This window comes from Pteropus medius, unplaced genomic scaffold (assembly GCF_902729225.1).
Source record: "Pteropus medius unplaced genomic scaffold, Ma_sr-lr_union100, whole genome shotgun sequence".
Classification (NCBI taxonomy): Eukaryota; Metazoa; Chordata; class Mammalia; order Chiroptera; family Pteropodidae; genus Pteropus; species Pteropus medius.
In genome coordinates this window covers 3,798,133-3,812,968 of record NW_024345600.1, presented here as the reverse complement: position 1 = coordinate 3,812,968, position 14,836 = coordinate 3,798,133, and the positions used below count along the sequence as shown (strand labels likewise).

Genomic DNA, 14,836 nt, shown 5'->3' with positions numbered 1-14,836 from the left:
TATAGTTATTCTCTATCGTTGAAAATGTCAGATCCTAGAAAACAACATTCCTATGCGTGATGTTAAATTAACGTTGGCAGCTGGCTGCACTTTTTTTTTTCCTAAATGGGAAAAGGGATAAATATTAGATGGTCCAGTCTCAGTCTTGTTCCTTGACAGTTCTATCTACAATTACAAAATTGAAATTTCAAGGGCTTGAGGCCACAGTGACCTCCTAAATGTCACCCTTCATTCATTTGATAAGAATTTGTTGTACATCCATTGTGCCCTAGGTACTAGCTAAGTAATGAGACACAAAGATGGAAAAAAAAAACCAAAAAACCCAAACATGGTTTCTGGCCTCAGGGATTTGACACAGCAGTGAGAGAGTCAGACACTGAGCGAATAACCTCAAAGACAAATGTAAAGTTATTAGTAATAGTCATATTGCAGCACCATGAAGGGGAGAGTCAAGGTGCTATACAGGTGCCTGTTCACTCACAGGGGGATTTGAGGGCAAGATAGTGCTTCGACCAGGAAGCAGAATTTAGCTGAGATGTATGAGATCTGACAGCCATCGCCTTCTGGAGAGTTGTTTCTTCCTTTGGTTTCTAGACACCACCCTATTCTTTCATTGACCACTTCTCTTCTTTGATCAATGATAGTTTTTCCTTATGTACAGATTATATAAAATAGAAATAATCTGTTCCTCGAAGGTTTGGTAAAATTTGTGTGTGTGTGTGTATGTATTCTGAGTATACGTTTTTCACTACTGATTTAATTCTGGTTTTCAATTTCTTCTAGAGTCAGTTTTGGTAGGTTATATTTTTCTGGGAGATTATATAATCTGTTTCAAATTAATGAGTGTAAATGTTTAAAGTCACCATAGAGTCGTAGTTATCTTCCCTTTTTTCACTCCCAGTGTTGTTTGTTTATAGTTTTATTGTTTTCTTGATACACTTTGCCAGAAACATGCTTAATTTATTAATTGCTTCAACAAACTACCTTTTGATTTTGTTGTGTATCTCTCTTATTTCCTTGTTTTCTATTTTATTTTACACTCTGGTCTAATTTTTCAGTGATTTTCTTCCTTTTACTTTCCTGAGGTTTATTCTGCCATTCTTTTTCTAACTTCTTGAATTAGATGCCTGATTCATTAATTAAAAGTTTTCTTTTCTAATATATACACTTAAGGCCATAAACTTCCCTCTGAGAATTACTTTAGCTACATCTCATAAGTTTTGCTATATTGTGTTTTTTATTGTCAGTTTATTTTTTCCCATTATTATTTGTTTTTGACCTTTATATTACTTATACGTCCATTAAAAAATTTACACATCTATGAGATTTCAAATTTTTCCTTTTTATTAATTTTAATTTTATATAGTTGTGGTCAGAGATCGTCATCTGTTTGTGTAATATGGTAGGCAGAATATTGCCCTCCTCCCTCAATGACGTATACATCCCTGGAGCTGAATGTATTATTTTACATAGCAGATGGTAATTAAAGTTGCCGACAGAATCCAAGTTGTTGATCAGTTGACCTTGAGAAAGGGAAATTACCCTGAATTATCCAGGTGGACCTACTGTAATAGCAATGGTCCTTATAAGTGGAAGATAGAGGCAGAAGAAAAAGACAGAGAGAGGTGGCAGCATGAGATGGAAAAATGTATATTTCTGATTCAGTGGTCTCCAAACTTTTCTGATTTTGTACTTTATTGATAAAATGATTTGGAGCATGTATTCCCCAATATAAACAATATTTTTAAATGAATTATATTTATAGATTACATGTTCAAATATAAATTCTATATATGTGTATATAGACATTAAAAAGAGAGATACAATTACATGGTCACATAAAAATATAAAAAGGATGAGATAAAGTTGCAGAAAATAAAGATAATATTTTTACTTATTTATAATGTAAAAGATAGTTTTGCTCTCACTAAAATATAAAATTTTACACGCTATAACAGTATATTAGTAATAATATATTTAGTAAGAACAATGAGCAATGTGATTCAATGTGTTTCATTATTTTTACAAAATCTTGCTTTAATACTTTATATGTAGTGATTAGCAGATCTGGGTCTAAGTTCAACTGTTTGGTTTTAATGACTGGCTTAGATGAAAAGATGCTCTAGGTCAAACTGTTTCAGATGTGTTTTCTAATTTTGAATCGTGAGTCCATCCTCAAAACTTTTCTGTCAGGATCCTCAGTGGCCCACATTGAGGGTATGTCCCTTCAAAGTGGTTTTGCAGTTGACTTCATCAGATATTCTAGGGATATTACTGGCTCGAGACCAGTTTTTTTTTTTTATTTTAGTGAGGGCAGGGGAGATTTCTCAACCGTGATAATAAAAATTTGAATCCTAAACTTGGGTGAGCACAGGCTTGTCCCTATAAAATTTCAAGACAATTTTTTCTCCACCCAGAAGGCAGACAGAGACAGATGAGCTTCCTGTTGAGGCTCTGTGTTGGTGAGTGGATCTTTCTAGATTTCCCGTACAGGTTTCCAGCTTACGTGGAGAGTGTCTTTTCCAGTTCCCTGTCTGGAGGGGCCCAAGGTTTTCTCCTCTGGACCCAGGTGGGGTTAAAACCTCAGCTAGGTGACCAGAGCCCGTCCATGGCTGCTCATGCACCCACCCCAACAATTTCAGTTCTGCCTGCTTCTCTGGCACCAGGGATTTCCCTTTTTTGGTTGAGAGCTTAACTCTTTATGTAAAAGAATGTTATGTAGCATTTTGAGGTATTTGTTGCAGGTGTTGGAAGTTCCATTTCACAGGGTGCCGTGTGCCCTCCTTCCTGAGTACTCTTTCTTCTTTAGGGCTTGTTGACTCTCGTGATTCTATGTGATATGTGGTTTAAAGAATTAATTATGGTTTAAGGTAAAACTAATTTCTGAATCAGATATTATATAAATTGACATGCGTATGGTTTGAGTGCTGACTATTGAGGTTTTCTGACCGTCAGTCATGTAGCCAGCAAAACTAGTACAGGGAAATTCTCAAAAAGATACCGGGGCAAGGGGAGACACAGTGAGGGTCCTGAGCCCCCAACCCATTGAGACAGGAAGATCTCAGGGTAAGTGACAGGAGCGTAACCTTCAGAATTATCCAGATTGGTGGTCCAAAGGCATCTCTGCCCATTATTACCTGGATCATCTCTGAATTGAGTCTGTGTCTACTTAGGGACCGTGTCACAGACTGTGCGGCATGTTTTGAGAATTAAGTGTCACAACATAAGGGAAATGCCTCACCTCCTGTAGGTACTCAATAAATGTTCATTTCTGCCCTCCCTGTCTTGGTGTTTGAGGCTGCAAGTTCCAAGAAATAGGGTTGAGAAACAGCCAATTCACCTGGGCAGTATAACCAAAGGAGCATGAAAGAGACAGAACAACTCGCTAAACTGAGCAAGCTGCGCATATGCGTTATGTCTGCTCCATGTATTATTCATACTCAGAGCATTCTTCATAATGTAGAAAAGTGACTTTGCAAGGGGTGGGGGCTGTTTCCCCTCACAGTGGACTCCTGGACCCTGGCGTTTCCTGCTTGCTCTTTTCCTGAGTGATTCCTCTTGTCTACCCAGATAAGTGAAGACTTGACACATAACCAGTCTAGATCTATTTTATGATCTCCCCTGTGAGGGGAGGCAACTCTGTGATTTCTTTAAACTTACGCAGAGTCTAAAGCACTGTGAGTCCTGTGATAACTTGCCTTCATTTCTCCTTCTGGCCTATGGGAGTGTCATCTGCCTCTTAGGGCAGGTTCACTTCCCATGGGCGTGCTGGAGCCAGTTAGTACTGTCTCGTCAAAGCCTGATTATTAAATTGTCAAGAACTTTGTGTGCTGGTTACACATGGGTAGCTTGACATTGGATGTGGTGGAAGTATTTACCACCACATAAATCAGCAAATGCTACAAATCAAGGGGTCCTCACCCCAGAGAGCTGGCTGCTAAACATTAACCACATCACTTTCACTGGCTCACTAGGGCTGGGCCCGATAATTGTCTTTGGTTGTTTCTCGGATCCTGGAGAGGCAGTGTTCCTTCCTGTCTGGGCCCCAGGCCTTCTCCTTCTGGCTTCTAGAGAGAACTAACTATGGTGAGCCCATGTCTTACTATTCCAACCAGCTTAGGATCCCAAACTAGCAGAGCTGGAAGGAAGGTTTCTGATCCTGTGGGTCTAGCCCATTATTTTACAGATGTCAGAACTGCCGGCTGAGGAGTTGAACTGACTTGCTCTTATGGCAGAGCTGGGAGAGAAGCTAAGTCTCTTGAATCCCAGTTCACTGCTTACTATAGCACTTACAGAGCCAGACCCATATTGGGTGCTCAGTACGTGTGTTTGACTGAGTTTGTACTTGATAGTACCTTTTGAGCTCAGCCTGCAAACTTGTCTTGGCTGCTTTTCCTTTATCTTTCTGCTACCTATCTCAAGGAGACTATTCCTTATCCTTTCATTCTATGAAACTGTCCCAATTTCTTTCTTTGCTTTTCTTTTTCTAAATCGAAATTTAATTATACAAGTAATACATTCATATCATCTCTTTATAGAAAATTAAACCAGTAAAATCCATCAATCCTACCAGAAGTTATATGCACTAAGAGTTCTTGCACATGTGCCCCAGGAGACACATGCAAGAATGTTCACACACTACTATTTGTAATAGCAAAAGAAAAAGAATGACCCATAGGTGCATAAATGGTAGATGGAATAATAAATTGTAGTATATTCACCTAATGGAATATTCACCCCATGGAATACTTTAGAGGAAACATAATTTCGCACAACAACGAGAATGTACTTAATGCCACTGAATTGTATGCTTAAAAATGGTTAAAATGGTAAATTTCATGTTATGTATATTTTACCACAATAAAAACAAATAAAACCATAATATCGAATGATATTGAGTGAAAGAAGCAAGACACAGGAAAGAACACGAATAAGAGGCCATGTACCTCAAGTACAAAGGCAGGCGAAAGAAAACAATTAGTTGTTCAGGGAAACACACAGATGGGAGAACTAGGAAAAAAGTAAGGGCGTGATGGGCACGACCCAGAACAGTTCCCCCTGTTGGCGAAGGAAAGGCATGATCAGGATGCTTCTAAGGTGCTGGTGCTGTTCCGATCTCAGCATGGGTTGTCATATTGTTATTTCAATATACTGCTTTGTGTATTTGATATAGTTCGCAGTAAAAATTTTTTAAATATAAGTAATACATATCTGTGTAAATATATAAGTAAAATGTCTGATAAAATCAACTGCAAAAGGTACATGCCCTCAACCAGAGCCACCAAGGACTGCGACAGAAAAGCCTTGTTGAAGATGGACTCATAATTCAAAATTAGAAAACACACCCGAAACAGTTTTTTCATCTGGAGCACCTTTTTCATCTAAAATCAAGTAGTTGACCTGAGACCCAGATCTATAACGTATTGAAGCAAGATTAAAAAAATAATGAGGGAAGGTATATTAATACCTTTGTTTAAATTAAAAAATAAAGTCAAACTTTTGTTCTGTGAGAAATTAAATATGATTTACTAATGGTCTGATAAAAAAATAATAATGAAATCCATTATAACACATCGCTCTTACTAAATATATTGTTACTATTGTTATATTGTATAAAAATGTTGTATATGAATATTTTATTGAGAGCAAAATGATCTTTTGTGTTGTAAATAAATAAAAATATTTAAATATTTTCCCCAACTTTATTTCATTCTTTTTTATTTAAAAAATTGGAAGTGAAAATGGAAAAAGAATTGAACAGTTGTAGATAAGACTCAAATTTTCTCTGATCAATCTCCTGCCCCCAGCCTTGGTTCTTTCCCTGCTTCCTCAGAGGTAATCACTGTTTCAGATGAGCAAATATTCTTCCAGAACTTTTTCTAAACAAATTATATGTTGTGTTTTATCATTTTAGTGACGTTTATGGCCAAAATGAATGAAGATATCTTCCCTTGAGCCTATATGTTAATAAATAGATTCTTTTTATACAGCAGGGAATGAAATTGTAGAAACCCCTCAGTTTCTTCTGGAATATTTTTTTCTTCTGTGCAACCTCCTCTTCTGGCTTAGAAACAATCTGCTTTTTTTCAGTAAGGATCATGCTTCCCTGTGCACGTGGCGGTGTCTCTTTAGAATAAACGCTGGGCATTGGAATTGCTGAGTCACTTTTCACTTTAATAGGTGCTGGCAAGTTGCCCTCCAAAGTGGTTCTACCAATTTACGTACCCACCAGCAGTGGGAACGAGAGCACATATTTCTTCATATCCTGCCAACCTCTCATATTAGCTAATCATTTCTGACAATCTAATTGAGGGAAGATGCTGTCTCATTGTTTTTTCAGTGTACATTCCTCTAATGACTGGTAAGACCTCACCTGCCCCCTCCTCGGACGATCTTTGGCTGTTTGTAATTTCTCCTTCATGACTAATGTCTTTTTATCCTTGTGTCACCATCAGTGTCCTAAAGTCTTGGCTTTTCCCGACAAAAATCTTCTGTTTTGTGACCCAACCTGCAGGGCCTCTGCCAATCCTGTGGATCCCCTCAGATGTTTGCCATCTGCTCTAGAGGCTGAGAAAAGCCTTGTGGCTGGGGAGATCATTCCTGTCTCCCGTTTACAAACCTCAGGAGACTTCAGACCTGTGCAGAGGTGGTAGGACCCCTTACTTCATTTGTAAGATGGCAGTTGGGTCTCCTAGACCCCTCTGCTTCAGCACTAGGTACCTCCAAGATGACACTGACCTCCAGCCAAGACTGAAGGGCTCCTTGGTCCATGTTGACTCTCTTTAAATTGAGATAAAAATTCAACACTTAAAGCATTTTATAATGTACAATTTAATGGTTTTAGTACTTTCACAAAATTGTGCAAATATCAACCACTATCTAATTCCAGAACATTCTGAGCTCCCCTGAAAGAAACTTTATACCTGTTAGCAGTCAGTTACTTCTCCCCTCCTCCCTCCTCCACCTTCACTAATCTATTTTCTGCCTCTATTGATTTTCCTGTTCTCAACATTTCATATAAATGGAGTCATATAATGTGTAGCCATTTGTTTCTGGCTTTTTTCACTTTGGCATAATATCTTCCAGGTTTATCCATGTTGTAGCATGTATTATCAGTACTTCAGTCCTTTTATGGCTGAATAATATCCTCTTGTATGGATATACCACATTTTGTTTATAAGTTGATGGATGTTTGTTTTTTCCCCCACTTTTTGGCTATTATAATGCTGCTATTTACATTTATGTGCAAGTTTTATATGAAAATATATATATATATATTTTTTTGCTTTTATTGGCATTTATTTGATGCTGAATTTACTCCTGAGCCATAAGTTTCTGTTTCCTCAGTTTCTTCTGGGATATCTTTTTCTTCTGTGTGACCTCTTCTTCTGGCTTAGGAACAGTCTGCTCTTTTTCAGTGAGGATCATCTCCGTGTGGCAAGGTCTCTCGGGTATATACCTACAAGTGGAATAGCGGCTGACTCTCCCTTTCCTGGGTGTTTGGAGTCCCCTCTTCTTTAGCTTCTCTCTCTCCTTCCTGTCACACCCCCTTCTCCTGCGATACAGCTTTTGTCCTGAGCATCTCAGGCAGGAAGAAATAGTTTCAGCACCCTCCTGCCTCTCTCCCCACACCCTCATATGGTTAACTCTATATTTAACTTCTTGAGGAACTGACAAACTGTTTTCCACACTGAACCATTTACCTTCCCACCAGTGGTACATGAAGTTTCCAGTTTCTCTACCATACCAATGCATGTTTATTTCCATTAAAAAAATTGTAGCCACCCAAGTTGGTATGAAGTGGTATTTCATTGTGGTATTGATTTGCATGTCCCTAAGACTAATGATACTGAGTATCCTTTCATGTGCATACTTTCCATTTTTGTATCTTCTTTGAGGAATATCTGTTTAAATCCTTTGCCCATATTGAAATTGGATTATTTGTCTTTTTGTTGAGTTGTAAGAGTTTTTTAAAAATTGTATTCTGGATGCTAGACTCTCATTATATCTATGATTTGTAAATATTTCCCCATTCTATGGGTCGTTTTTTTCACTTTCTTGATAGTGTCTTTTGATACACAAAAGTTTTTCATTTTGTTAAAGTCCATATTTTCTATTTTTTCTTTTGTTGCTTGTGATTTTGGTGTCATGTTTAAGAAATTGTTGCCTAATCCAAGGTCACACAGATTTACACCTGTTTCTTTCTAACAGTTTAAAGTTTTAGCTCCTACTTTTGTTTCTTAGATCTATTTTGAGTTGGTTTTTGTATATGATTTGAGATAGGGGTCCAATATCTTTATGCTAGTACCGCACTGTTGATTACTGTAGCTTTGTAGTAAGTTTTGAAAGCAGGAAGTGTGAGTCCTCCAACTTTCTTTTTTGAGATAATCTTGGCTATGCCGTGTCCCTGGCATTTCCTTAATCCTTTAGGATTAGCTTGTCTATTTCTGCAAAACTAGGCAGTTGGAATTTTAATAGGCATTGCATTGGCGCTGTAGATGAATTTGGGGGAGTATTGTCATCTTAACAATAGCAAGTTTTCCAATCCATGAATGAATGAGGGTATCTTTCCATTTATTTAGGCCTGCTTTACTGTCTGTCCACATCGTTTTATAGTTTTCAGTGTACAAATCTTGCACTGTCTTCATTTAATTTAATCCTAGAATTTTATTCTTTTTAATGCTATTGTAAAGGGAATTGTTTCCTTAGTTTTATTTTTAAATTGTTCATTGTTAATGTAACATGTTGACTCTTTAAGGAGGCAGTTGTTTTCTCCACAGAGTTGGAAGGTTATGCCTTGGATTGTAGGTGTGTTGCTACTACATCCTGTGGGCCATTGCATGGGTTTACCTGTAACTTATCTGAAGTCTCAGATATAAAGTTGGATTCTGTGTGATGCAAAGGGAAATATATCTAACTCGTCTTTCCTGCTCTCTCTTTACTTCTGACAGCTCCCTCAACTGGGAAAGGAAAACAGTGGGTTGGTGGCAGGGGCCTCTTTCTCTCTCACAGCTACTTCCCTTAACCCTTTTCTCCTTCAGGGTTTTTGAGGCACCTTCAAAGGCATTCCTCAAGGGAAGGGGCTGTGGCAACCTTTTCTCTTACCTGCAGGTTGGGCCAGAATCTTTCCTCCTTCGATGGGCATCATGCCCATAAAGGAATGTTGAGAGTGACAGGTACAAGCAGGGTCTTGAAGGCTGGTGGGGTCAGAGGAATCTGGGGAGGGAGAATAAGGATCAACCATATGCTGAAAATCAGAGAAGTGGAGGACCATTCAAAGTAAATCTGTACTGCCTGGATCATGTCCAAGGCCATCTCTCTGCTTAATCACTTGTTAGCAGAGTCAGCTACTCAAGCTATGAGTCTTCTTTCCACTGTAACATGGGGCTGCTGAAACTTATCTCATAGGGTAGATGTGAGCAGTTAAGTGACATAACATGGAGGAACACCCTGCACAGGGCTTGATGCAGAAGGTGCCAGTAACTGTTCCTGGGGATATGAATTGATCATCAAGCTCTTTTCCTTGTTGGATCTGGGCCAGTGTGAGAGCTCAGGACTCTTGAAGTGGCACAGAGTTCATAATGGAAGGGAAAGAATGGGAAAATCCAGCAGGAGGAGGTATATGGGAGGCATATGGGGCAAATCTCACCTTTACTAAAGCTCAGAGTTAACAATGGGAGCTTTAGGATGGGTAATGTGGAGGCTTTGGGGGCTGAGGGGACTGCATCACATTTCTACGTCAAAGGAATGAGACAGGCTGTTTAGGGACAGTTGCAAGAAGCAGGCTATTGCAAGTTTATGTGTTTTGATATTTGAGGGCACAGAAAAAAGCCTATGCATAGTTACTGAAACTTTAAACAAATTTTAAAATATTAAAATCATTTCAAAATCCAGCTTTCTTTATTTTTTAAGTTCAAATTACAAATTGTTATTCCTTTTCGAATCTAATGACAATTTGAAAATATTACTTGTTTTTCTTTAATTTCAAACTATAGATTTTGTTTGACTGTAATACAGTAAAACAAAGGCAATGATCTTCACTTTTGGGGGGCATTTTTTTTTTATTGTGGTAAAGTACACATAAAATGTACCATCTTAACCATTAAGCGTTCAGCTCGGTGGTATTAAGTACACTCACGTTGTGCAACCATCACCACCATCCATCTCCATTACTCTTCATCTTGTAAAACTGAAACTCTGTACCCATTAAACCAAAGCTTCACATTTTCCCTTCTCCCCAGCCTCTGGCAACCACTGCATTCTACTTTCTGTCTTTATGATTTTGACTATTCTAAATACTTCATCTAAGGGGAATCATACAGTATATGTCTTGTTGTGACTGGATTACTTCACTTAGCATAATGTTCTCAAGGTTCATCCATGTTGTAGTATATCACAGAATTTCCTTCCTTTTTTAAAGGTGAATAATATTCTGTTTTATGTGTACAGCACATTTTGCTTATCCGTTTATTCATCAATGGACACGGATTCCTTCCACATTTTAGCTATTGTGAAAAATGCTGCTATGAACATTGGTGTAGAAATATTTCTTTGAGACCCTGCTTTCAATTATTTTGGGTAAATATCCAGAAGTGGATTGCTGGATCATATGGTAATTCTATTTTTAATTTTTTGAGGAACTGTTATACTATTTTCCATAGTGGTTCTGCCATTTTACTTTCCCACCAACAGTGTACAAGGTTTCTAATTTTTCCATGTCCTTGCCAACACTTGTTTTCTGTTTTTTTGATAGTAGCCAAAGATTTCTGTTTTGATCCATTGATTGTTTAAAAGTTTGTTTTTTAATTTCCACAATTGCATGAATTTTCCAGTTTTCTGTTTCTTGATTTCTAACTTCATCCTGTTGTAGTCAGAGAAGATACTTGTCTGTGATATCTATCTTTTAAAATCTGTTGAGACTTCATTCGTGGCCTCACATATGGTCTATCCTGGAAAATGTTTTATGTGCGCTTGAGAAGAATGTATGTACCAGTTTTGTTGGGTAGAGTGTTCTGTATATGTCTGTTGGTTTGTTCTATTGTTTAAGTCCTCTGTTTCCTTACTTATCTTCTGTCTGGTTAGTCTACCCATTATTTTGAGTGGGATAGTAAAGTCTCCCACTATTATTGTAGAATAGTATATTTCTCTCTTCAATTCTGTCAGTTTTAGCTTTCTATGTTTTGATGGCCAGTCAGGTATGTAAATGTTCATTAATCGTTATATCTTCTTGCTGTACGGAATCCTTCATTAATATATAATGTCCTTTGGCTCTTGAAAACTTTTTTGAGTTAAAGTCTATTTTGTCTGATATTAGCATAGCTACCCCTGCTCCCTTTTGGTTTCTATTTGCATGGAATATCTTTTTCCATTATTTCACTTTCAATATGTTTGTGTTTTTGGATCTATAGTGATTCTTTATAGACAGTATATAGTTGGATGGTGTGTTTTTATCCATTTTACCAATTTCTGTATTTTGATTGGAGAGTTTAATCCATTTACATATAAAGTAATTACTAATAAGGAAGGACTCACTTTTGCCTTTTTTTTTCTTTAATGCCTACAGCATCTGGTATTCATAGGTGGTCTCCCATCCAAGTACTAACCAGGCCTGACCCTGCTCAGCTTCTGAGATCAGACAAGATCCAGCACGTTCAGGGTGGCATGGCCTCACTTTTGTCTTTGTGACTTTGTTTTCTGTTATGCCTTATAACTTTTTGTTCCCCATTTCCTGCATTCCTGTCTTTTTTGGTATTTAAGAGTGACATATTTATATTCCTTTCTAATTTCTAATTGTGTATATTTTATAGCTTTTTTGTGTATATTTTGTGTATATTTTACGGCTTTTTTGTGTATATTTTGTGTGTATTGTGTATATTCTAATTGTGTATATTTTATAGCTTTTTTTGTGGTTGCCATGGGGATTATATTTAACATTCTAAAGTTATAATACTCTAATTTTAACTTATACCAGCTTAAATCACATTAAAAAACTCTGCTCCTTTACAGCTCCATCTTCTCTCTTTCAGTTGTTGATGTCACAGAATTCCATTTTATATACTGTGTGCCTCAAAACATAAATTAATAATACTTTTAAATGCATTAGTCTCTTAAATTATGTGGAAAACAATATTTGGCATCACAAACTAAAATCACAGGAATGCTAGCTTTTATACTGATAATTTTTTCTTTAAACGTATTATTTTCTTAAATCATGTAGAAAACAAAAAGTACAGTTACATACCACTCTTACGATAATACCACTTTTCTAATTGCCCATGTATTTACCTTCACTGAGATTTCATTTCTCCACACAGCTTTGAGTTACCGTCTAGTGTCCTTTCATTTTACCTTGCAGGACTGTCTCGAGCATTTCTTTCGGGGCAGTTCTAGTAGTCACAAACTCTCAACTTTTGTTTACCTGGGGATGCCTTAGTTTTAAAGGACAGTCTTGCTAGATATTGTATTTTTCATTGATACAATTTTTCTTTTAGCGCTCTGAATGTATTGCCTCCCTATCTTTTGGCCTCCAAAGTTTCCGATGAGAAATCCGCTGATTTTCTTACTAATCGTCTCTCGTATGTGATGATTCGCTTTTCTCTTGCTGCTTTCAAGATTCTTTGTTTTCGCCTTTGGAAGTTTGATTATAATGTGTCTTGGCGTAGGCCTCTTTGAATTCATTTTTGAAAGTTTGATTATAATGTGTTTCAGTGTGAGTCTGAGTTCATTTTACTTGGAGTTTTGTGAGGTTCTTGGATATTTTATATTTATGTATTTCACCAAATTTGGGGAGTTTTCAGCCATTATTTCTTCAAATATTTTCTCTGCCCCTTTTTCTCTCTCTTGGCCTTCTGAGACTCCTATGATGTGTATGTTGATCCTCTTGACGGTGTCCCAGCAGGTCCCTTAGGCTCTGTTTGCTTTTCTTCAATCTTTTTTTTTGTTGTTCCTTAGACTTGGTAATTTCCATTGCCCTATTTTCAATTTTGCCGATTCTTTCTTCTGGCTGCTCGGATCTGCCTCTGAATTTCTCTAGTGAATTTTTCATTTCAGTTATTGTCATTTTCAGCTCTAGAATTTCCTTTGGTTCCTTTTTAGGTTTTCTGTCTCTTTATTGATTTTTCCATTTTATTCACACATTTTCTTGACTTTCTCCATGTCTTCCTTTTTCCATGGTGATGCATTCATGCCCGGCAGTTGCTTCAGTTCTGCCTTTTGACCTTCCAAATCTCACACACATTTATCTTGTGGCCAACCCTAACCTAGAACCATACGGGGAGGGAATTCCAAGAAATTTGGTTTCATCTTGGCTAAGCTGACAAAGTAAAAAGTTACCATGTTAATTCCAAACTTTTCTGGAGTTAAAAGGATACCTGTCTACTAAGGAAAAAATTTTACTATCTCAGGTGGAGAACGTATTGACCATGGACTGTGACTATCAGTTCAAGAATGCTAAAGTTGTCTATTTGCCAGAGATTTGAGGCTAGGATCCCAGACCTGGGGCCTACATACATGTAGGTGAGTCTTCTTGATTAAGTAAGTACACGAAATTCTCTTAAATGTTTAGACTATAAATTTGCTGTTTTTGATTTTGTCTAGGTTTAGATTTGCACCTGGATGCAAATTATACCCTCACCAGAGTACAAGACAGTCTGGGATCCTCACCGAAGCTGCAGCTAGTCTTGGTAACTTGGCCTAAGTGAATACTGGATCCTTTCCTTATTCTTGTCTGAGTGGGTCACAGCTCTGGAGATATTTCAATGACATCATCTGCATACCTCTGCAGAGCTCTGCTCATAACCCTAAAATCATGCTAATAACTCAACACTGGGTAAGGACCCTGCAGGGCCCCAGGAATAACTCTGGGAGTAGAGAGCAGAAGTGAGTGTGCTACATTCATTCAGGATCAGGATCTTCACAATTCAGATTATACATCCAGGGCAGCTCCCAGGAAAAAACACAAGGTTCGAGTCACATCTAGGGAGAGGACTGAAGCCAGCAATAACCATACACAAACTTTTCACTAAAAAGAGTATCGAGGCCCCCTAGGGGACACTAGGTGTGGGTAGAAGGGCTTTGGGGCCAATCATATAATCAGGAACTTTAAGCTTTGGCTCAGTGAAAAGAGAAGCTTCTCTCTGCTCTCCAGTCATGTGCTTGATTTGTGTGGAGGCAGGATGCTCAGTGTCCCATCTGTCTGGGCTTTGGGTGCCCCCTTGTGGCAGAATAGTGATTCTGGTTTTCAGAGGGTTTCATGCCCTCTCAGGAACCCAATCTTCTGACTCCCTGGACTCTCTCTCTTCTTCTTCCAAAATTATCTCCCATATGAGGTATGGGACGGCTCCATAGCATCTTACTCTAAGTTAGCTAAATCCAACCACTTTTGGCTGTTTAATTGATATGTTAAGAGTAAGATTCCGAAATATTAACACCCCAAAGATAAATGATTGTTCATTCCTTGTCCCTGATAATATTTTCTAGGAATATTTGCAGTGTGTCAGGATGCAGATTTGCCTGAAAAGAGCTTATTTTTTTAAAAAAGAAGCTGACATTTGTTTTGAGGTATAATTTACATACAATAACGCATAGGTCTTAAGTGTGCAGTGGATTAATTTTGACATTTGTAACACCCATTTAACCCCATTTCAATCAAGTTATGGAATATTTCCATCATCCTATGAAATTTTCTTGTGCCCCTTTGCAATCTATGTCCTGCACATCACCAAATACAACCATTGTTCTAATTTTTTATCACCAAAATTTAGTTGCAACAGGAATCCTCATTCATTGCTGGAGGGCATGCAGAATGGTATAGCAATTTCTAAGACAGTTTGGTAAA

General features: G+C 37.7%; 1 protein-coding gene across 1 annotated transcript in view; it reads left to right on the top strand.

The window, feature by feature from the left end:
* VAMP1 (vesicle associated membrane protein 1) overlaps positions 1-13,447 on the top strand; it is a 35,663-nt gene extending 22,216 nt beyond the window's left edge. The window contains exon 5 of the mRNA XM_039874177.1: positions 13,404-13,447. Within this exon, the coding sequence (XP_039730111.1) occupies positions 13,404-13,432 (29 nt within the window). The 3' untranslated portion in view covers positions 13,433-13,447. The remainder of the gene's footprint in view (positions 1-13,403) is intronic.
* The last annotated feature ends 1,389 nt before the right edge of the window (positions 13,448-14,836 follow it).